At 45.9% G+C, this 24,221-nt stretch overlaps 1 protein-coding gene across 6 annotated transcripts in view; it reads right to left on the reverse strand.

The window, feature by feature from the left end:
* The window catches only part of DCTD (dCMP deaminase), an 80,368-nt gene that overhangs the window by 28,360 nt on the left and 27,787 nt on the right, over positions 1 to 24,221 (reverse strand). The window contains exons 7-8 of one of the 6 annotated variants that reach the window (XR_008679195.2): positions 11,927 to 12,176; positions 8,925 to 9,844 (exon numbers count right to left, since the gene is read on the reverse strand). The exons of 4 other annotated variants lie outside the window; for them this stretch is intronic. Coding sequence is in view for 1 of the 2 variants with exons in the window: in XM_055385130.2 (XP_055241105.2) it covers positions 12,077 to 12,176 (100 nt within the window). In the remaining variant the exon portion in view is untranslated. Of the gene's footprint in view, positions 1 to 8,924; positions 12,177 to 24,221 lie in introns of those variants that run through there. One more of the 6 variants, XM_055385130.2, reaches the window with a different exon arrangement.

Raw genomic sequence — 24,221 nt, forward strand, 5'->3', positions numbered from 1 at the left:
TAATAAAAAGCACATATATACTCTATCACAAATGGGTTTTTAAAAATATTGATAATTGTATATCAATATAATTGGTTTTCATTGTAATCCTCTGTGTTTTTTTAAGAGACAGCATTTCCCTCGGTCGCCCAGGCTGGATTGCAGTGATGTCATCATAGCTCACTGTAACCTGAAACTCCTGGGCTCCCTCCTCAGCCTCCCAAGTAGCTCGGACTACGGGAATACATTACCATGTCCAGCTCAGTTTCTTTTTTTTTTCGAGACGGAGTATCGCTCTGTCCCCCAGGCTGGAGTGCAGTGACACGATCTCGGCTCACTACAAGCTCCGCCTCTCGAGTTCACGCCATTCTCCTGCCTCAGCCTCCCGAGTAGCTAGGACCACAGGTGCCCGCCACCATGCCTGGCTAATATTTTTTTGTATTTTTAGTAGAGATGGGGGTTTCACCGTGTTAGCCAGGATGGTCTCGATCTCCTGACCTCCTGATCTGCCCATATTGGCCTCCCAAAGTGCTGGGATTACAGGCGTGAGCGACTGTGCCTGGCCAAATTTTCTTAATTTTTTTTTTGTGGAGACAAGAGTCTTGCTGTGTTGCAGGCTGGTCTTGAACTTCTGGACTCAACTGATTGTCCCACCTCGGCCTCCCAAGCGCTGGTATTACAGGTGTGAGCCACTGTGCCTGGCTGGTATTTAATACAATACTATGCACTTAAAAACACTGTTCTAAAACAGTGTCCATAGACTGCAAAAGGGGTCCACGGTGAAAAAAATTTTTTAAGAATCCCTGCTTTAAACCCATACTCCAGAAACTTTCTATCTGTTCACGGTGATAGCAGGCTGCGGCGTCCACAGGGAGTGAAAACTCACCGCCCACACTAGAGAAGTGGCATGAGTTAGGCTGAGGGCAGCAAACGCTCTCCCAGAGACTTGCTGGCTACACTCTCGGTCTCAGTGAAGGGGGCAGCATTTCCCGTGTTTAGCAAATGCACCAGCCTCAAACCTAGGCATGCCGCTCGCTCTCCAGCTTCTTCTAACCCACGATTCAAGCCCCTGGAGAAAAGCAGTCCCAGAGCCCCACGTTTCTCCCCAAATCTCAAGTACCACAAGGTGTTGCACCTCAGCAAGGACCTTGGGTGGCACATGTGAGTTTGAATCCCGCTGCGTAGCCTCCCTTCAGCTTTTGCACAATTTGGCATCTGGAATAACCAGAGAGAACTGACCCCAACTCTATCCTCAACTTGCACCAGCAAATGAGCCCTAAACAAAAGTCTCTGGAAGTCGACAGCCTGGACCTATCACCATGATTCAGTGAGACCAGCAGCATGAATTACCTACTAAAACACAGTAATGCTAATTTTATCCCTGTCATTTCCCTGCTTGAGGAAACAAGGAAAACTCAGTTCTTTGGGAGGGGTCAAGGGAACAAGAAGAAGCCATTTTTCTCAGGAAGCCCTGGGGAGCAATGCAAAGACAATGAACTTGGAAGTCAGACCCCGGCGCTCGCTCAGTATGGGGGTCCAAGGAGAGTTAATAAACTTTCCCAGCCCCAGTCCCCTCATCTATAAAATCATGTCTGACCTGCCAGAGTGCTTGACGATAAAAAAGCCCACCCGCATGGTGCTCTTCCCTTCCTTCATAATAAAACAGAGGGATTCTTCACCAAGGAAGGCGGTGAGAAGTATCTTTTTCAAGAGAAAAAAACGGCAAAACTAATAAAATTGTGTGCTTGTCAGGAGCAAAGCTAGCCTTTCTTCCTCTCTTTCTGACTTTGGTTGAACTTGAAATGCTGTAGCAATGCTGCCTGCCTCTCTCTTCTGCCAGAAATCTTCCAGGTTTTTTGGTCTAGAATCAGCCAGACCTTGCTGAGCATCTGAATATTTGCTAACACCACAAAGCAGAAAATCTGCTCAATAAGCCTGTCTTAAGCAGGGGCTCTGGCCTGGGGTTCAGAAACCAGGGTCCCTGAGCGTTGGGGAGGGAGAAAGAGGCTCAGAGCTCCCAGGCACTGATACAGTCAGGGGATTCAGAGGTCCCAGATCTGTCGACTGGGGGCAAGCAAAGTTCTCCCAAATTTAAGGCACCAACATTTTGCCAGCTTTTTATCTACATTAGCAAGCAACAATAAGTTTTTAATCAGTCATTATAAGTTATTTTATTTCCTTTTTTTTTTTTTAAAGCTACAGAGTCGTGCTCTGTTGCCCAGGCTGGAGTGCAGTGGCATAACTGGAAGCTCAAGTGATCCTCCTGCCTCAGCTTCCAAGTAGCTGGGACTACAGGTGCTTCCCAAGCAGCTGGGACTGCAGGTGCTTCCCAAGTAGCTGGGACTACAGGTGTGCACCACACGCCAGGCTAATTTTTAAATGTTTTTGTAGAGACGGGGTCTCACTATGTTTCCCAGGCTGGTCTTGAACCCCTGGGCTCAAGTGATCCTCTCTCCTCAGCTTCCCAAAGCGCTAGGATTACAGGCATGAGCCACCACGCCTGGCCTTAATTCAGTTTTCTTATTGTCCTATCAAATTATGAATTTGTGGTAAAATACGTAAAAGGCCCTTTGGTGTTTTTTTGATTTTTATTTTTCCATTCAAATAAAAATAATTTTCACAAATCCGAATCACACCATCCCTCAGAGAGCACGCTATGCTTTTCAGAGTGGTTTTTGATTACCATTTTCCATGGTAATTGGTAACAATGGTAACAGCTGGTAACAGCTCCAATTTTTTGTTATAAGTTTAAATCATGTTAAAAGATTTCCTTTCTTGCATATGGTATTTTGTCTCCCTCCTTTTATTTTATTATTTTATTTTTTTGAGTCAGGGTCTCTCTCTGTTGCCCAGGCTGGAATGCAGTGGCGTGATCTCGGCTCACTGCAGCCTCTGCCTCCTGGGTTCAAGCGATTCTCCCTCCTCATGGGCACTGGGTTCACTCAGCTCCACTGCCCCAACCCATGTCTCTGAGCCAGCATGGATCTCCTTTCTGTTCTCTTGGTGCCGATGAGCTCATTTTTTGACATTTCAGCTTCTTGTGACTTGCCTTTGGTTTGGTTGTTTTACTTTTAATACTTTTGCCAGCAAAGACCAACAGCCTCTCTGAACCTTTTTGGGACTGGCCCTGGTCAGCTGTCCTTTGATCTCCATATTCATACTTTATTTGGAAATAAAGCTTTGTTATCATATGGAATCCAGAGTCTTCACCCTCTCTGTGAAGCAAATACTGGGTTTATTTATTTAGGGCTGGGAGCCATCTCTGATTTCATTTGGAAGCTGTCACTTTGCTTTTCCTTTGCCCTATGAGAGACTGGGTTGCTAGAAGGAGTGAAGATGGTCTATTGTGTTCCTTTTCATCATTATCTCATTTTGTTGTTATTTTCTATGTTTCTCTCTTTAAGAAATCATAACAGTTTTATTAAGATATAGCTCACATACCATACAATTCACCTATCTGAAGCGTATAATTCAATGCTTTTAATATATTCACAGAATGGTGCAACCATCACCACCATTAATTTTGGAGCAGTTTTGTCACCCCAAAAAGAAATTTCATATGCATTAGCATTTACTGCCCATCTCCTCCCAATTTACCCCCTCACACTCCCACCTCCAGGCAGCCACTAACTTATTTCTGAGTCTATGGATTTGCCTATTTGGGACATTTCATATAAATGAAATCATACAACGCATGGTCTTTTGTAACTGGATTCTTTCACTTAGCATGATGTTAAGTACACATAGTATCGTCTGTATCAGTACTTCATTCTTTGTATTGCCAAACAATATTGTATGGATATAAGTTTTACTTATCAGTTGATGGGCATCTGGGTATCCACCTGCTGGCTATTACATACAATGCTGCTGTGAACGTTCATCGCAAGCTTTGTGTGGCCACATGTTTTCATTTCTCTTGGATATAGACCTAAGACTGGAATTGCTGGGCTATTTCCTATATTTTAAGGAATTATGTTACTCTGGAATCCTGTAGGGGCCTTTTTACCCATGGCTCATTTATTTCTTCTCAGGCCTTTATTAAACAAGTATCTAGAGGTGTTTAGAAGGTTATTAATTAGCCACAGTGACAAATAAACCCCAACATTTCAATGGTGCCACATACTCAAAGTTTTTCTCACTCACATCTCAGTCCAATGAGGGTGTTCCTGGTTGGCATGCAGCTTTCCCTCTGTGGTAATTCCGGGTCCAGGGACATCTGCTTCTAGAAAACCCTGGCCCAGCTTTTTCCATTGGTAGGAACGTGGCCCCAAGCCAGTGCAAGTGGGGCTGGGAAACATTGCCTCTGGAGGGGCAGGTGCTCCCAGAAGCAACCTCATGGCATGAGAGAGGAAGCACAGATGTTGGTGGTCAGCTAGCTGACTGCCACTCCAAGGTCCAGGAAGCCAGAGGGCACGGGGTTACAGGGGATTTGAGCCAGGATCCCAGCAAGGTCAGAAGATATTTCTGTCTCCCTCCTATTTCCTCTTTTTCTTAGAAAGGAGTTATCCCTGTGTTCAAGGAAAGGCTGAATATGAGCAGGAACTGTTAAATATGGGAAGCACTGCCATTTGGAGAAGACTGCCATAGATTTTTGCATACCTGGCATTTATTTAGATGGTCTTCTGCTGGAAACAGTACGGACCCCTCCCTCTTCTTGGAAGGACTATCCATCAAGGTACCCCCTGCCTCTGGCCACAGGATGGACACTTGACCCACACAGTAGGCCAGATTCGCCCCTCTCTCTGGAATTTGAACCTTAAGCAATGTGACACAAAAACAGTCTCATTCTGGGGGTGGGGTCCTGAGAAGATATCATCCATTCCTTTCTGCTTCTTGGATCCCAAATGATGCTGCCTCAGTGTTTCTGGAGCCTGACACCTTAGCTTTGACTCTGTGGGTTGCCCCATGAGCTTACAATAAAGGTCTGGTTAATTAAGCCGGAGTTGGTCATTCCAACATCTCTCTCAACCTTCTGCATTCAAGTCCTGAGGATGTCACATCCTGTACAGCTTGAATCTGTCTTCTTTCTAACACAACCTCCAGTGCTACAGTTCAGGTTCTTTCTATTGTTTGCCTGGACTTCACAAGACCCGCTAACTACTACCTTCATGTCCCCATGGAAACTTTTCTAAAATGCAAATACTGGTTTGAAAAATTACAATACCACCCTTGGGGCAGCGAAATTATGCACCCATATACTGTTGGTGGAGTTATAATTTTTATAACCTTTTGGAAAGGCAATTTGGCCATATGTATCAAGAGCCATTAAAAAAAATACAGCCTTTGACCCAACATTTTCACTCGCAAGAATTTTTTTCCTGAAGAAGCAATTAGACATATATATAAAGGTTTATGTCTGAAATGTTCTCTGAAACATGCATTCATTCAACAAATATGGAATGCCTAGTGTATGCCAGGTGCTACTATTATTACCTAAAATCACAAAATACTGGGGGAGTAAAAGAACTGTCCAGTTAGAGGGCATTGATTAAATGAACTTAGTTGTGGTTGGATGATAGAATACGATATAGTTACTAAAGACCATGTTTTTAGGAGAATATTTAATGACATGGAGAAATTCACATTAAGAGAAAAAAGCCGCTTTCAAAAAAGTATATAAAGTATAATCTGAATGTTGAAGGAAGAAATACACATACACCAAAATATTAATAGTGACTAACTCTAGGAATGAGATTTGAGTGATTTTTACTTTTTGCCCATGTTTCCATATATTTCTAACATTTAATAATAAAGAGAAAAATTATTTTTAAAAAATTACTTAAAAAGCAATCAGGAGGCCAGGCGCAGTGGCTCACGCCTGTAATCCCAGCACTTTGGGAGGTTGAGGTGGGTGGATCACGAGGTCAGGAGTTTGAGACCAGCCTGACTAACATGGTGAAACTCCGTCTCTACTAAAAATACAAAAATTAGCCGGGCATGGTGACATGCGCCTGTAATCCCAGCTACTCGGGAAGCTTGAACCCAGGAGGCGGAGGTTGCAGTGAGCCAAGATCACACCACTGCACTCCAGCCTGGGCGACAGAGTGAGACTCTGTCTCAAAAAAAAAAAAAAAACGCAATCAAGAAATATGGTCATGACTCTACTCTACATGAAACCCAACAATAATTCTTCATTTGCAGAATAAAGCATAAACTGCCCCAGCATCAGCTCCCCGACATCTCCCACCTCCCCACCACTTCCCCAGTTCAGCTCGCCAAGCAGCCACATCCACCAGCATCTCGGATCTTTCATACCTCAGGGCCCTTAGCCACGCGGTAGGCCCCCTTCCTGAGACTGCCCCCTCTGTCTTTGCTCATTCAACAAATATTTATTATTCTGAGCTCTGTTCTGAGCACTAAGGATGCCACAGTCAACATAATAGACAAAGTCCCTGGCTTTGCCTCCACTTGTCGCGGATTTCATGTTCCAGCAGAGGAAGACGGATAACAAACATATACACAAGTAGAGATGAGTTGTGTTAGTTTCCTATTTCTGCTATAACACATTACCACAGATCTAGTGGCCTAAAACATCACAAATTCATTCTATCCCAGTTCTTGACGTCAGAAGCCCAAACAAGTCTTGCAGGGCTGAAATGACCGTGTGAGCAGGGCTGAAATGATGGTGTGAGCAGGGCTGGTTCCCTCTGGAGGCTCCAGGGGAGAATCTGTCTCCTTGACTTTCTCAGGTCTCGGTGGCCCCTTCCTCCATCTGCAAAGCAGCTCCGCAGTGTAGCTCTCTGCCTCTGGCCTCCTGCCTCTCTCTTGTAAGGGCTCTTGTGATTATGTCAGGCCTACCTGAATGATCCAAGATAATTTTCCTGAAATCTCAAGATCCTTAACTTAATCATGTCTGCAAAGTCCATTTTGCCACATAAGGTAATATATTCACACGTTCTAAGGATTGGAACATGGACGTACTTTAAGGGCCACGATTCAGCCTACCCCGTGTGGGATGTCATATATGTTGAGTGCTTTGGCACAAGGGAAGTGAGTTTGCTCTTCATGTGAGGGAGTCAGAAAAGGCCTCACTGATGAAGAGACATCAGAGTGTGGAGCCTACCTCCTTTGACACTCCTGTCATTGTGCTTGCAAAAGTATTCATTTTCCTAATCCCAGCACTTTGGGAGGCTGAGGTGGGTGGATCACTTGAGGTCAGGAGTTCAAGACTAGCCTGGCCAACAAAGTGAAACCCTGTCTCTACTAAAAACAATCATGTCACTTGCTTACTAGGATTAATTTGGGAATCCAGTAAGGATACAAATATGGTAAACTTCTAGTGCTTGTCTTATTGCAGGAACTCCATCAATGACAGACAGTTGTGTTCTGATACTGGGAGTGAAGAAGAGTTGATAGAAAAGAAGTTTTGAGAATTTGTTCCTAGTCACTTAAAATGAAGCTGGGGTCACAGCTGAAGGCCTACTTGATGTCAGCACTACCCTCCCCAGCCTGGGCCCTCGGTGCCTTTTTGGCAGGGACCTTGTCTTCCTCATATCGTATCTTCCACAGGGCCTAGGACATATTTGCTTAGCTCAGCAAATATGTATTGAGTGCCTGCTGTGTACCAGGAACTGCGCTAGAAGCCAAGGATACATGAAGAAACAAAATAGAAGCGGCCGGACTCTGAGGCCAGTAAGGCTTATGGGGCAAAAAGGGGCCTGTATCTCGGCCGTGTGGCGACGTCATTTGCCTCAAAAAACGCCTAGGCCGGAATCCCTGCATTTCAGGCTCCTGTGGAATTTTGAGAGAAGACAGTACTTTCTTAAGCTGTTCCGTATTTTCCATGCAGGCTTCCATTGACAGAAATCCCACTTTGCATCTGTGAAATTTGCTAATGAACGATTCTGCTCTAATGCATCGTAAGGCAGTTTATGACATCCGTGCAGCTCTGGTAAACAGCATGCTTACAACGAGGGGGAAAAGCACCGCCGCAGGAGCAGAGCAGTGGACTCTCAGGGAATTTCCATTTTCTCCTCTCTTAGCGCTGTTAACCATCACGCTTGGCGTTGCCTGACTTCGACATGCGATCACGGCTGCTAGTTCTGAGAGAATGTGAGTTTCCTGGTGAAACTCTCTCTCAACTCTAAGATGGACCTTGACAGAATGCCAAATGTCTCTGGCCTTCCAACATGATAAAGGGCCTCCACGATGCTTTCTGCTTTTCTCCCCCTGCAAAGGTGGCAGTGAGGAGCTTTCTCTGGTGGCTGGTTGCATGGACCCTGTCCCCTTGGATGGCTGTGCCTTCAGATTGTCAGGCCGTTGTCTCTGCTTCCCCAGCCCACAGAAAGGTCACCGACAGGGCTGTGGCACATGCAACTTGGCCCTCACCGTGGAGGAGACGGGGCAGCTTCTGTACAGGTTCTGATCAGGTGGCCACGGCAATGACTGGGGATGCCAGGGACACACTGGACGGTCCCGAGCACGGCGACTTCCCTGGTTTTGCTACCTCTCTTCCACCTGCACTGCACTCCGGGGCTCTGATTTTCGCCTTGCTCGCTGACCCCCGCCTCCTGTTTCATGGGTCTTCTTTTCCTGCCATCAGCATCTTTTCTCTGAGACGCCGCTTGGATTTTCTTTCCTGCCTGTTTGTCCTAGACACCGGCAGGAGTTCAAGAATGATGTGAGACAGTGATGTGGCCATGGGGTCTGTGCAGACTGACCTGGCCTGTTTCAAAATATAAATTTTGTTTTAAGTCATAAAAGGGCTACAAAAGCCTTACACTAAATAAGAAAAACTATCCCATCCGGGGGCCTAATCCCTGCCCCGTTCTGCTCGGCTTGCCTCCCTCATTATACCTGTATAATACAGTATGGTTTCTATCGCGTATTTCCTTCCTGTTTTTACACTTATTCTTGCTTCACTGACTTTATTATCGGCAGAATTTTGCAGCATTTTTTTTACACAACCATAAATACTATTCAATTCAACAAGTGCATACAAATGGTTTCCATTAGAATTTTAATCTACTCTCAAAATGAAAGAAAAGCTTAATATAAATCTTTTTAAATTACCAGAACATAAATTCACACAGGGACAGTTCCTCCTAGGCCACGCACAAGGGGTCGCATCCTGCCATCCTCCCTCATAAATTAATTGAGCTCTCTTGCCGCCGTAAACGAACAGTGCATCTGGAAAGATCATATCTGTCAAGACTGCAGATTGGTTTCCCTCAGACTTTGTAAAAGTCACAGCTTACAATACGTTCATTATACCGATGAGAATGGCTGTCCCCCCAACTGGAAAGAAATAGGTGTTTTGTTCTGTTGGACCAAGATTTACAGAAAGCAATTTTCCTCCATGCAGGAGATATGACAAACCTGCTGGAAAAAAATGTCATTTCACAACTTCTTTCATTTCATCACTTTTTTACTGCTAGATGTAGATTCTCTCCCCTGTGCGAACGGGCTGTAGTGACATTTAATGGCTAAGTGAGGGAGTCACCAATGAGTGGAGGCACCTTTCTGAGCGGCTAAGGTAAGAGGGTTTCCATGCCTCTCCCTCTCCCCACATGTCCGGGGCTGTCTGGAAGCGTCCCAGCATCTGCCGGAGTGAGGGAGGGACGCAGTGAGTCCCTTGAGCCCCTCAGCCAACTTGAACTTAGGAACTCATGTGAATCTTGTGTCTCTCTCTTGTAAGCAGCTGAAGTTGCCTCAGTTTTCCTGTTGTTTGCTGAGCCCAAGAACCCCAGCGTGCCCACTCTGTCCTTGGCCGACAGCAGCATGCTGTCTCAGGAGGACGGCTGAAGGGCAGAGTTTGGGCTTAGATGTTTTTTTTCCATTTCCTCATGTCATAACCTAATGCTGTTCTAGCAGAGCTTCTGCATATTAAATCGCCTTTTAGCCACTGGGAAGGGGGTGGCGTGATCTGTGGAGAAAAGGACCCTCATGTAAATGTATGATGGTGACACAACCCCACAGAGGAGAAAGGGCAAGACTAACCCGGAGACCAGGGGTCAGCAAACCCCGGGAAACGTCACTCTTTACAGCCACTTCTCTCTCCTTGAGTCAAGAGCCACTGTTCCGAGCTTTCCATCACAGCAGCGCATGGCAGCCCTGTCACCGCCTGTTCTCTGGGCTGGGGCTGGTGAGAAGGCCGAGGAAGTCTGAGGCAGGGTGTGTGGGAGGGCTTTTGGTTCCAAGAGCTTCTCTGAGCTCTGTGTACCAGCGAGAAAGCAGGCAGCGAAGGCAAGATCAAACCTTGCTCCTGCCAAGCAGGAGAGGCTGGCTTCGGGTGGTAATTTGTGCTGCAGGTGAGGCTCCCTACCTGGGTGGCCACTTAGCTGCACCAGGCAGGGAGGGCAGGGCCACCAGAAGGCGTGGTGGGCATTGTTTCCATGGGCTGGAAAGATTTTTGCAAATCTTTCTGCAAATGATGATCTCTATCCACATAAAGTGGCATAATAGCCTCTTTGCTTTACTGAGTGCTGCTGGCTGTTCAAGTGCTTATTTCTTGATTCTTGGCCCATTTGCTTTCCATTAGCAGTAATCCCAAGCCTGCAAAACTCCAATTACTAAGTGATAATAGAAATGCAGCTCTGCCTCGGAGTCTCTGGAGCTCAGGGTCCAGAGTGGGCCAGGGTTCCACGCACAGCCACATTGCAATCATATTTATGACATGTGAGCAAAACATCTGGCCGTGCCCTGGGTTAAAGACCCAGGGGAGCTGAGTGGGCATTCTCAGGGGGTGTCTGCACTGCAGATCCCGGGGAGCTGGTGGAAACAGGACAGGTATTCCCAAGACAGTCCAGGATGCTCAGACAGCATAGGAGGAATGGAGGCTACAATGGATGGAGCTGAAGGAATGTGTGCTGCTCCTTTGAATTCTGGGGTTGGAGGAAAGGTGTGCTAGGGACTGAGCTGTGTCCCTCTCCCAAATTCATATGTCAAAACTTTAACCCTCCATGTGAGGGTTTTTGGAGGTAGGGCCTTTACAGGTAATTAGGTTTGGATGCAGTCATGAGGGTATAGCCCTTACGACGGGATTAGTAGCTTTCTAAGAAGAGACCAGAGCGGTTGCTCCCGGCCCCACTCCCTGCCAGGTGAGCCCACAGTGAGGAGGCGGCCGTCCACAAGCCAGGAAGAGAGCCCTCACCAGAACCCGGCCTTGCCAGCACCTGATCTCGGACTTCCCAGCCTCCAGAACGGTGAGAAGTAAAGGCTTATTGTTTAAGCCGCCCAGTCCCTTGTATTTAGCTATGGGCAGCTGAGCAGACTGCAACAGGATGACAGGAGAGAGAATGATTGTAGATTCAGAGTGAGGTGGGGCTCGAAGTCAGAACTTCAGCACTGAGCCCAAAATGATCAGAAAATTCACCCCCTAGGTGGCTCCTGGTGAAAAGTCACTACTCTAGGGGCCAGGGCAGCTGTTTTGTATGTGTGTGTGTGGGGTAAGAAAACAAAAAAACAAAACAAAACAAAAACAACCACACACATAACAAGGCCGGGCACGGTGGCTCACGTCTGCAATCCCAGCACTTTGAGAGGCCGAGGCGGGTGGATCACTTGAGGTCAGGATTTCCAGACCAGCCTGGCCAACATGGTGAAACCCTGTCTCTACTAAAAATACAATTAGCCGCACATGTGGCGTGAGGCTGTAGTCCCAGCTACTCAGGAGGCTGAGGCAGGAGAATGGCTTGAACCTAGGAGGTGGAGGCTGCAGTGAGCTGAGATCGTGCCATTGCACTCCAGCCTGGGCGGCAGAGAGAGATTCCATCTCAAAAAAACAAAACAAAACAAAAAACACATAACATAAAATTTACCATCTTAACCATTTCTAAGTGCACAGTGAAGCAGTGTTAACTATATGCACACTGCTGTGCAATCAACCTCCGGAACTTTTCATCTCACAAAACTGAAAGTCTGTATCTGTTAAACAACTCCCATCTTCCCCTCTCCCGGGCCCCGCACCCACCATCCTACTTTCTGTCTCTATGAATTTGACACTCACATCATCTCGCGCGGATGGGATCATCTGGTATTTGTCCTTTTGTGACTGTCTCCTTTCACTTAGCTCACTGTCCAAAGTTTGTCCATGCAGTAGCATGTGTCGGATGGACTTTCCTTCCTTTTCAAGGCTGAGTAAGATTCCACTGTGTGTTTACATTTTCCTTATCCATTCATCCACCGAGGAACACCTGGGCGACGTCCCCCTCCTGGCTGCTGTGAATAATGCTGCTCTGAGCATGAGTGTGGAGCGTCTGTTTACAAAGGAGATGGTCAGACAGTACAACAGCACTCAGGTCGGTCCGGCTGCCCCCTCATCCCATCAGCTCCTTCCCAAAAGATTGACCACTGGATTTTTTCTCATAGGAAGCACTGCCCTCAGCACCAAGCTCCCTTCACATCCTGATCAGCGCGGCTCTTGGCTGCTGCTTCTTGCTTCAAGCGCCCAAGAATATCTCCCTTTTTTTTTATTCCATTTCTCTCTCAACCTTAAAACTATTCACCACCCTTAGTCTGTTCCATTATCAAGCCCTTCTGCTGACTTTCACCAAGCACTGTCGTTTCTTCTTCCACATTTTCTTTCAAATTCTCCAAGATCCTCTTTTAAATATACTAGCAAGGCAGACTCGCCTGACTTTTCCCTAGTTCACACCCAGGGACAAACAGATCCAAAAAAGTCAATAGAATTTGTAGGGGATCCTGATAAGGACTTGGCTGATTTTTGCTGCCTGGTTTAGACCGCTGCAGTTTTGTGCCCCTCAGAAATCTCATAATTTATGACTGCTGCCAGTGGGCAAAAATGTGGAGTGTTTGTCATCAGAGTCTGTTGTAAAAGTGTTCTTTCTAACGGTAAAGAGCAGCAAAGAAAACAGGCTGCTGTGTTCTTCCTCTCTGACGCCTCTGACCTCGTTGAGTAGCTTCTCACTCAAATTGTTCATTGTGGCACCAGCCACATTCTTTTTGAGATTTTAAAAAATTAACAGACTCCTTTTTTAGAGCAGTTTTAGTTTTATGGAAAAATTGACTGGAAAGTATACAGAGTTCCTATATTAATGCCTTGGTCTCCTCCCCACCATTGTTTCTCTTATTATTGACACCTTGATTCTGACTCTGGGGCTGCCCTCTCTCAGGAACTGCTGCTGTCCTGGGTGCCCAGTGCCTGCCCCACCCTAGAGAGGATCCGAGTCCAGTGTCTAGCTCTGCACAGTCTGCCTCCACTGCAGTGGTCCTGACTGTGATCAACCCTGCTCTGAGACAGGAAGGCCCGAGGGCTGTTGCGTGGCCCAGCTGCAGGGGCATCTGTGGTGTGACAGGTGTCCCACCACGTCACATAGGGTGGATGTCCACTGCCTGAACCCTGAAGGCCAGGCAAGGAGCCAAGGCCAGGGGGGCCCAGCGAGGAGCGTGTGTCCCTGAGAGTATCTGGGAACCTACCCAGGAAGGCAGTCCCATCACACACAGCAGGCCAGGAACCAGAGACTTTGCTGAGTGATGGCAGCAGTGCGAACCTCTAGAGCTGTCCTGCCGCCACCCAGGAGGGCCCTCAATAGAGTCATCTACTGGCCAAGCTGGACTTGTCTGAGCCAATCTTTGGTTTCTCAGCACCTTCCCAGTTTGGGGTGTGAGGGTGCAGAGTGGGGACAAAGTCCCAAGTCTTTCTCATAATAGCATCCTGCACAGAGATGACTGTAGGATGGTGCTCCCAGCAGGGAGCAGCATGGCCCCTGCCACACAGATGCCAAGCAGTCCCTGGGGGTGGAATGACAGACGTCCTCTCTAGGAAGACACTGTATTACACACAAGGAGTGGAGTCAGTTTATACCATGCCCTGGTCTGCCCTGGAGATGGAAAAGGGAGTCTGACTGGACAATGGAGAGCTTTTTGGATCAAGACTTCCACAGATCCAGTGTATCCCTTTACTCAGTCAGTCACTTAATATCTACTTATCTGAAAACACTCAGGAGCCCAAGGCAGGCAGATCACGAGGTCAGGAGTTTGAGACTAGCCTGGCCAACATGGTGAAACCCCGTCTCTACCAAAAATACAAAAATTAGCTGGGTGTAGTGGCACGCACCTGTAGTCCCAGCTACTTGGGAGGCTGAGGCAGGAGAATTGCTTGAACCCGGGGGACGGAGGTTGCAGTGAGCTGAGATCGCACCACTGCACTCCAGCCTGGGTGACAGAGTGAGACTCCATCTCAGAAAACAAACAAACTAACAAAAAAACCCAAAACCCCTGGGCCAGGCACTGTTCTAGGCACTAGAGAGTCAAGAGGAATAAAGCAGGCTTGGCCCTGCTGTTTTGGGGGGACACAAACAGAAAACAGTAAGATAATAGACAAAAGAGTTATGTAAAGAAAGAAACTGGGTGACCTGATGGTTACTGGGAGGTGGGGGTCCTGGGGGTGCAGGTAGACAGGGTGGGCTAGGGCAGGCCCCTCTGAGGAGCGGACTCTGAGTGGAATTGCTGGAGATAGGAAGGAGGAAACTGTGGGAAGAGCTGGCGGAGAGAATTCTCACCTGGGAAGAAGAAATAGCAAGTGCAGCTGCCGATCTGGAAAGGAACGCTCGAGAAGGAAAACAGGCCGGCAAGACCAGGGCATCAGGAATCGGAAGGCAGGAGCAGAGAGGCTGGAAAGCCAGCTGTGGTGGAGGGCCACAGACTACGGCTCCCATTTGCCTGCCTTAGCACCCAGCTTCATGAGCTGTCCCAAGACCCCATGTCACTTGGCCCATTGTCTTGGTATGGGCACCAGCCTCCAAGCTGGGGAACCTGAGTTCTCAGCCCAGTTCTACCTCTAGAGCTGTGCAAGCCTGCCTAAGTCCTAACTGCATGTCCTTATCTACAAAGCAATGCTGGAGATACGATTCTAAACTCTAATATTCTCCAGCAACGACTGTGCCATGCCGGCCACACAGATGACTCACAAAGAACTCCAGCACTCCCAATGCCAAGGTGCCGGGCTTGCATTGACAGAGTCCAGGATCTTCGCCTGCAAACCCTGCTGCTGCTCCTCCGAGAGTGGAAACCTGCCAACCCGCAGCCGAGGGACGGTAACAACTCACTTGGCCGGTGAGCAATGTCACAGCCGTGTCCAAGAGAGGAGAGGCAGGAGGAGAGAGGTAACAGGCAGGAAGCCCACTCCCAGACAATGAGCGTCTTCAGAGTCCTGACGGAGCAGGAGTCTAAATTGAAACATCCCGGTGCAGCGGAGTGATTGCACTAAAGCAAGCTGGCAAAACATCAGACAGCAGGTACCATGGCTGCCTGCGACGGGAGGCTCCGGCTGACTTCCTAATTGGGCCAAAGCACCTCGAGTGCCCTGAAGTTCACTTGCACTACCATCAGCAGCTAAAACAAAGAATGCTTTCATCAATTAAAATGTGTTTCCAAGGCAGCGTTTTGCTCTTCCCTGGAGGAGCGGCTGGCCTTGCTCTTGTGATCTGTGCTGGCTTTGAGACCCGCATCTGGGGCTGCAAACCCAGCAAGCCTGGAGCCCGCGCCCAGGCCTCAGCATGTGCTGCTTGGACTTAGCCCTGCTGTGGATTTAGTGACTGTTCACTTTGCTCCTCCCTACTCACGACCCAACAGACAATGTTTAGCCAAAGGTGCTTTGGGGCAGGAGGGGCACACTCCACCTCGGTCTCTTCTGTGCGTGCTCACCGTGACTCAGAGATGCTCGGCCATGACGCTTCTCATCAATCTGCTGCTGCTGTTTGGTAAAGAGCCCCACTTTTTCGTGTGGGGGGGAGGCATGTGTGGCCACGCTGCTCCTCACCTCTTTTTCCTGTGATTCTCGTAAGAACCTTTCAGAACCCTCTCCTCCCTGCTCCCACCCCTTTAAAGACAGTAGTAGCTGCTTAATCAAAATGTGCCCATGAGCACTGATGTTCTGAGTCGGTAGCAAAGGGCTGGATGTATTTATATGTGTATTTTTGTCAGGCACTTATCTTATGCCAGTGTGCGCCTTCCTCTGTCTCCTGGGTATGACCTGGGGCCAGCCTGTTTCTGTCAACGGCACCAGGGAAACAGTAGAAAGGAGAGGAGCATAGAGTCGTTATGAGTCTGTGATATTTGGGAAATTGAATGAAAAGTCCACTGTGCCCTCCACTCAGCCTCTCCCTCTTGGAAGGCAGAGCTGCGGGGGGAAAGGCTGAAATCAGCTTCATTTCCCTCCATTCCTGACTCTAACAATACAGGAGAATCAAGGTCAGAAAACATGCAGAGAACACGCTCACAGTATGGAGTTTTTCTAAGTAATACTTTTCTGATTCATTTTATTAAGAAATTAAATAGTTGATCCATTTGAACTCTCATGAATAGATATTAAATGTTGCTTATTATAAGAATGCTAATAAATCATTAGTTTTTTTAATAAAAAAAATTAACCACCAAATGGCTAACAAATTAAATTTAAATCATTAAGTCTGATATTCCTAGAGAGGATCACAGGGGGTGGTACATTAGAGAACCTGTTTTTGTTTTGTTTGGTTTTAAACACAAAGAGCCCGTGCTGGCTGCTGGCTCGAGCCTCCCTGGCCCCTTTCCAGACGGCAGTGAGCATCTGTGAGGCAGCTGACCAGGCGGAGCGGCCGTTTGGAGGGTGGCCGGGCTACCTGGGCGGCGGGGCTGAGTCCGTGACCTCGGCCTCATTAGTCCTGGCTCTAACCAGCCGTGCTAATCAGCGCCAACATGTGCTGCTCAAGTGTTGATTGCTCTGTTGCTCATCACCCCTTTTAGGGCTGCCACACGTAATTAAAAGCTCTACCGCGAAGATGGCCAATCAGCCTCAGCTAAGCTTAGAAAGAACTATTGTCCCCTCTCAGTGTAAAGGATGCAAGAGACAGGAAGCCCCTGGTATGGGGACACAGTTTAATCAGAACTCAGAGCGCACCTTTCCAGCTGTCTGCCTGGACTGCAGAGAGACCTTGGCTGAATATTTCATCCTGTTGAAATATACTGCTGCGACCTGACTGAACATTTTCACACAGGGGCCTTAAATTAGAAGAGAGTCTGTGATATTCTCATTCGTAAAACCATAACAAACTGTTTCATTTGATCAGCTGCAGCAAACCAAGATAGCCTGGTATATATCAAGAGTTTGTCTATTTTTTTTCTTCTCTTAAAGCAATGATATTAATCATACCTTGCATATTCACTATATTATAGGAGATAAAAATAGAGGTAAAAAGAAAATGATCAATTCTTAAAAAAAAAAAAATCTAATTCTTCCCCCCTCAGGTGATGTCATCCAGGCCAAAAAACACAGACATAGAAAGGGGCAAAGTCTTGGTGGTGCGCGCCTGTAATCCCAGCTACTCGGGAGGCTGAGGCAGGAGAATCGCTTGACCTGGGAGGTGGAGGCTGTGGGGAGTCGAGATCGTGCCACTGCACTCCAGCCTGGGTGACAAGAGTGAAGCTCTGTCAAAAAGAAAGAAAGGAAAGAAAGAAAGAAAGAGAGAGAGAGAGAGAAAAAAAAAGAAAGAAAGAGAGAGAGAGAGAAAGAAAGAAAGAAGAAAGAAAGAAACAAAGAAAGAAAGAAAGAAAGAAAGAAACAAAGAAACAAAGAAACAAAGAAAGAAAGTCAACAGCCAACAGACACTTCCAAAGTGCCTTTCGGGCTGGAACCATACTGTCATCTAAGGCAGCTGGCACCTCAAAGCATGAGCCTACAGATTCTTTCATGGGGTCTACACTGTCAAAATGATCTTCATTATAATACTAAGATGTTTTTTGCCTTTTTTCACTGTGTGGACATTTGCACTATGCAACCAAAGCAATGGTGAGGAAAAGTGAGGGTGAAGGAATCAGAGGCAGTGGCGCCCATGTGCACTCTTCACCACCACACGCTCAGGGAAGAAAACAAAGGCAGAGAAGTAAAAAGACCATTTCCCTTAAGATGTCCTCAGCGATGCCGGCAGGAAAAAGTATTACTTGTAGGGAACCTCCATGTTGATGAGTCATCTTTTTCACACTTCCTGGGTGAGATGGGAAGTGTGCATGAAGCACTTCTGCACGTTGTCCTTAGGAAGAGTGCCACGCTCTTCCTGTTTGAGTTGCAAGCTCAACTAGCCCCTTTGTTCATGGGATGCCATTTTTACTTCAAAGAAAGAGTGACTGTGGATACTCAGATTTGGGGACATGACAGATATTTTCTTGAAAATGAACAAAGTAAGCTATCTATCACTTTGAGGGAAATGAAGTGCTCAAATGATAAAATTCACGCTTTCAAGATAAAATCGGAATTTTGGAAAACTTGTTATCAGTCACTGTGAACTTGACAGCTTCCCAGTACTTAAAGAGAGAGATTTTTCTCAAATTAGTGGTGATGTTTACAAAAGTGATTTGGGGACGTTGTATAATGAAATGTGTCAAGTCTTGAAAGATCTGCATCATTCAATGAACTGGTAGTTTCCAAATGACCAATAATATCATGCATGGGTTAAACATCAATTCAAAATACAAGATAGACCAAATGATTTTAATGTAAGATAATAGGAAATATTCATTAATATGATTTCAGATTTCACATTGCAACTAGCTTTTAAGAAACTTTCATATATCAAGTTGTGGTGTGGTATCAAAGACTATCCACAATTTTCTGAAAATGCTATTAAAATATGCCTCCCCTTTCCAACTACATATCTGGGTTTGGCTGGATTTTCTCCACATATTTCAGCCAAAACAACTTACTGCAACAGATAGAAAACACACAGAAATGAGAATCCAGCTGTTTTCTATTAAGCCAGACACGAAAAACAGTTGCAAAAATGTAACACGATGCTGCTTTTTTCATTAAACATTTTTTGTTGTTCTGGAAAATAGTTATTTTTTCGTAAAAGTATGTTATTTATGTTAACATGTAAAGGGTTTACTATTGGTATTTTAAGTGAATTAAAATATTTTTTAAATTTCTCAGTTTTAATTTCTAATGTAAATATTGATAAATATAACCCATGAAACTAAAGTTTCTTTGGGGTCCTCAGTAATTTTTAAGAGTGTAAAGGGGCCCTGAGACCAAAATGTTTAAAAAAAATGTTAGCATGAGGCAGCAGGAGAAAGAGGCTCCAGAAGAAGCAGTAGCACAGGGAATGTTCCAGATTAAAGGGGCTAACGAGACATGACAACAAAATGCAATACCAAACTCTAGACTGTATCCCATATGGAAAACACCAGAAAGAAACATATTGGGTCAACTGACAAAACTGGGATAGGAATAATAAATTAAAATATTCTAACCACGTTAAACATATTATTCTCAATAACTATACTTAACTGTACTGGATATGAAAATGTCCCTATTCTTAGGAAACAAATGCTGAGTATTTAGGGGCCAGAGACCATGTTGTAACTGACCCTCAAGTGGCATGCGTGCCTATGTATATATATTACTCTTTCATAGCTGTGACCAGCTAAGAAACTAAGATTTCCTGCACAGGAGTTTGAAAGTCAACGTGAAGGTCACAAAATTCCTATGAAGCAAGTATCATTTTTCAACTCAACAACAACTTTAACACTGAGGATGCGAAGAACCACTGAGTAGAAATTACACAATTAAACTGTTATACAATTTTCCAAGCAAGGGGTATGTTGTGGCCAACAGCATGAATGACAGCAGTTACTAGCCTCTTTCTCCCCTGCAGCCTCCTCTATCGAATGTGGAATGCCAAGGACCCTGTCAGCCTCCCTTGCAGCTAGGGGTGGCCATGTGACTGGCTATGGCCAAAGGGATGGAAGAGAATATTTGCTGGGGCTTCTGAGAAAGTTTCTGCTTTTCTGATCAAAGGGATAGCCAAGAGCAGAGAAGCCTCATCCCCACTCTGCCACCCATCTCCTTCTTGCATTTAGTGTGAATGGGATGCCTGAAGTTTTTGACAAAACAAGCCTGAAGACATAAAGCAAAAGACAGAAATAAAGAAAAAAACCTAGATCTTTGCAGACATCATGGAGCAGCTGACCCAACTCCAGCAAATGCTTACCACCGTACTTGTTATGTGAGGAAAAATATGCTACTTGTTTAGTCACTGAGAGTCAGGGGCCTGTTACTTACAGCTACATGCATTACTAATGCCTACTTATTCAGAGGCTGGGGAAAGGCAGAATAAATCAAAAGGCTGCACACCATGCCCACCCCTGAAGGGGAAGCAATTCCAGAACAGAATGCCCATTTAAAACCTGGACCAAATGGCATGTTTAAGTTTCTAACAGTTTTCATTAACAAAAGTTAACATACAGAACTCCTACAACAGAAAGCATTCAACAGTGATTTAAGACCTGGAAAGGTCAAGAAATCCTCTAATCGGATGGGTTTCAGTGGAAACATCATCTCTGGGTGTTCTGCCAAGAGTGTCTGTTACTGCCAATTCCTCATTCAAACCCATATATAAGAATGCTTTAACTGAAACGCAGAAGTCAAAAATAAGACATTTAAACAGTAATCTCCTGTCTCTCTCAAAGATAAATGTGCCCATTAGCCCTGGCTGCTAACAGGAAGATTTCTTTCTCTTACATTCCAGATGACAATTTTTTTCAAGCCATTCACAAAGAAATCAGCATGGAAAAAATAATTTAGGAGGTTGGCTCCTGCTCAGCTACCTCACTGAATTAAAGTGCAATCAAGTTCATAACTTTTAAGTGGAAATATTAAAAATGTGTATGAAGCCCCTCTGCATAGGGTCCCGTGCAGACGTGGAGAGAAATGGTAGCCAGGCACCAAGATACACAGGATGCCACGTGCGCTCTGTGGAGTTTCCAACCTCGTTAGAGCAGGACAAGATACATATGAAAAGTTAAATGAAATGTTTCAGTAACAGTTCTAGACAGTAGAAGAGATATCATAAAACAGTACACGATTCATTGCCAGAAAGACGGTTGCTGAGAATAACTGCTGCAGGATTTCAAAGAAGAAAAAGTCACTTCAAGCTCAGGAAGGTCTGGGGAGACTTTACAGAGAGGGCAGGATCCAACTCAGTGTTGAAACATGCATGGAAACTGTGGATGGTCAAAGGGAGCACAGGAAGAGGCTCTTAGAAATGCTGGGTTTAGGCCATGCGAGGTGGCTCACGCCTGCAATCCCAGCGCTTTGGGAGGCCAAAGCAGGAGGATCACATGAGCCCAGCAGTTTGAGACCAGCTTGGGCAACACAGTGAGATCCCGTCTCTACAAAAAAATAAATAAATAAATAACAATTAGCCAAGGAATTAGTGTGGGGATGCATGTCCGTAGTTCCTGCTACTTGGGAGGCTGAGGTGGGTGGATCACTTGAGTCCAGGAGGTTGAGGCTGCAGTGAGATACGATCACGCCACTGCCCTCTAGCCTGAGCGACAGAGTGAGACCCTGTTTCAAAAAAAAGAAAGAAAAAAAAAAGGTTGATTTTTAAAAAAGAAAAATCCATCAAGGTAGGTGACTGGTGCAGGGAGGAAGGCCGCTGGGTGGCTGAGGCAGACGGGACCAGGTTGGCGAGGCGTACTGCACATTCGGGAAAGGATGGCTGCAGAAGATGGGAGCGGCCCAGGTGTCCATTGGTGCGTGAATGGCTAAACAAAAGGCGGTATGTGAACACAATGGGCGATTCTTCGGCCTTCAGATGGAAGGAAATCCTGACACAGGCTACAACCTGGATGTACCTTGAAGACATGATGCTAAGTAGCCAGTCAAAAAGAGAAAATTCTGTACGATTCCACTTATATGAGGTACTGAGAGTGGTGAAATTCATACAGAAAGTAGAATGGTGGATGTCGTTTCTGGGAAGGGGGAAGACCGAATTACTGTACAATGGGTATGGAGATTCAGTTTTGCAAGATGCAGAGCTCTGGAGATGGATGGTGGTGATGGCTGCACAACACGCATGTAATTAATGCCACTGATCTTAAAAATGGCTAAGAATGGCAGCAGCCAAGTGAAGTTGTAAAGTGGGCTCCAGAGAAGAGATTGGCAGTTGGCTACCAAAAATAAGGGCAATACCTTTCTTCAGGCCCCAGGCCTGAGACCCTCGGGCTCCACACCCGAGCGGTGAGCAGACGGTATGCTTTTCTTTCATCAACAGAGAACTCTTCCCCTGATTTTCTTGGGAAATACGGAACTCATTTTAATTTAATGAAGGACTTGTAGAATTTTTTTTTTTTTTTGAGACGGAGTTTTGCTCTTGTTGCTCAGGCTAGAGTGCAATGGTGCGATCTCGGCTCACCGCAACCTCCACCTCCCGGGTTCAAGCAATTCTCCTGCCTCAGTCTCCTGAGTAGCTGGGATTACAGGCACACACCACCACACCTGGCTAATTTTGTGTTTTTAGTAGAGACAGGGTTTCTCCATGTTGGTCAGGCTGGTCACGAACTCCCGACCTCAGGTGATCCGCCTGCCTCGGCCTCCCAAAGTGCTGGGATTACAAGTGCGAGCCACCACACCTGGCCAGGACTTGTAGAATTTTTTAAAGTCTTCAGCCTTGGAATCAGGGTAAGAACCCAGCTCCTGCGGACTTCGTGTCTGGTCCCTGCCCTCTCCCCAGGGTCTTACTCCAATGGATACAGACACAAAATAATAGACAACCCAATCACACAGAAAATAAAGTACAGGTGGCACCTGCATGGCTCGGGGATGCGGGTGCCAAGTTTGGGCTTCATCTAAGGAACCTGTCTAATATCTAGCTATCCAGTCTGTTTTAACTCTCACCCAAGAGCCATCAGAGAACCCAAAACGTGGTAGGTACTCAGTAACTATTTGAGATTCATATACCCTCACGATGAAATGGCTTTAGAGTCTTCCAACAGTTCCGAAATAAAAGTCGAGCTAGCTAAAGGTATCTCCAGAACAATTCTGGGGCACCCTGCTGTAAATGTGACTCCTGGGCCCAGGGTTATTTTGCCGGCACCTCTGCAGCTGGTAATCCATAACTCTAGTCATCACGGTTCCCTGACAAGAGAGCTTGCAAAGCACCCCCACCTTGAGTTCTGGTCCTGCCCTGGAGCTTTAGACAGGCTTCCTGGCTAATGATTTGTAGAAACTACCATTTTTAGAGTGGCTTTACTTTAACAACAACAACAAAAGTGAACTATAAATATTAAAACTTCTTATCAGCCTCGCCAATGAGAAAACTCCCTCCCTGCATTCCTCAGGCCCTTTTGCAACAACCTAAATATTTTTAATCCTCAGGTAGATACAGACATTGGAAGATCAAAAATTACACCAGGGCCACAGGAACTTCAGCTCACCGGGCTTGCAAGCCTACATTTGTATTCATGAGCTCAGTTTGTATGCCTGTTCTCTTATTTTGCTTCATTTTTAATTTAGGAAAAGATGGCTAATATATTAGATCACTTTCACTGCTGGGTCTTGTTAGGCTTCAGAAGTCTTTAAGGACAGACTGCTAAAAGAGTAAAAGGGAAGAAAGCAGAAAATGTGTCAGGGAAATGGAGTTCCTATCATTTCACTCACAAATTTTGCCTTTTAAATGTAGTCCTTCTACCAACGGTTCAGTGAAAGATGGTTTCCTTATTGTCATTTATTAGCCATGACAGGCGGCAGCATTGGCTCAGATACAGTCTCCCTTCACCACAATTATCTAGTAATGCCTGCGAGGCAAAAGACTGCACAAAACTCCCTCCTTCTGGAAAGCTTCTCCCGAAGGCACCAGTTCAAAGCAAACCTCTATTAACTGGAACATGAACATCTGCAGAATTCTCTGGATAGGACAATTCTACTATTCTTATAGTGATCCTAGAAACAAAGACATAATCACTCACACTCCGGTCACCAGGAGACCAGGGTCGGTTCATAGGTGGAAGCATCACAACCCCCCAGCGACAGCATCTGCCCCCAAATAAACACCCACAACTGACCTCAATACCAGGACTCCCCTTTTAGCAAGGACCCTTCCTGTCAACCTCCCCTCAAAGAGAGAAAAAGAAAAAAGCCAATTTTTTTCACTGAAACTGAATGTAACAACCAGACAAGATATAAGATAGTATCAAAATTACATAAATTAGATGCCCTACTGGCTTATCAGCCCCTAGACATATTTATCAATGTGATGTGATGAAAATGACACACTCCATCCTAACAGGACTCACAACTCTTGTGACTTGCGGCAATATAGAAATCTCTAATTTTCTACCTTTTAAGTCTACTGATTCTTTCTTCGACATACCTTTTGTTTTATGTATTTTGGAGCAAACAGAGGGTGAGGAGTTTGGAGAAGAAAAGAGAAGGAAATTTAGGAGAGAAGAGAAGAGAGACTTGGAAAGAGGATAAGGTGAGAAGTCAGCAAAGGGCAGAACTCGGGACTGAAGCCTTCCGGGAAGGC

The sequence above is a fragment of the Gorilla gorilla genome, chromosome 3 (assembly GCF_029281585.2).
Source record: "Gorilla gorilla gorilla isolate KB3781 chromosome 3, NHGRI_mGorGor1-v2.1_pri, whole genome shotgun sequence".
In the NCBI taxonomy this organism is placed as follows: domain Eukaryota; kingdom Metazoa; phylum Chordata; class Mammalia; order Primates; family Hominidae; genus Gorilla; species Gorilla gorilla.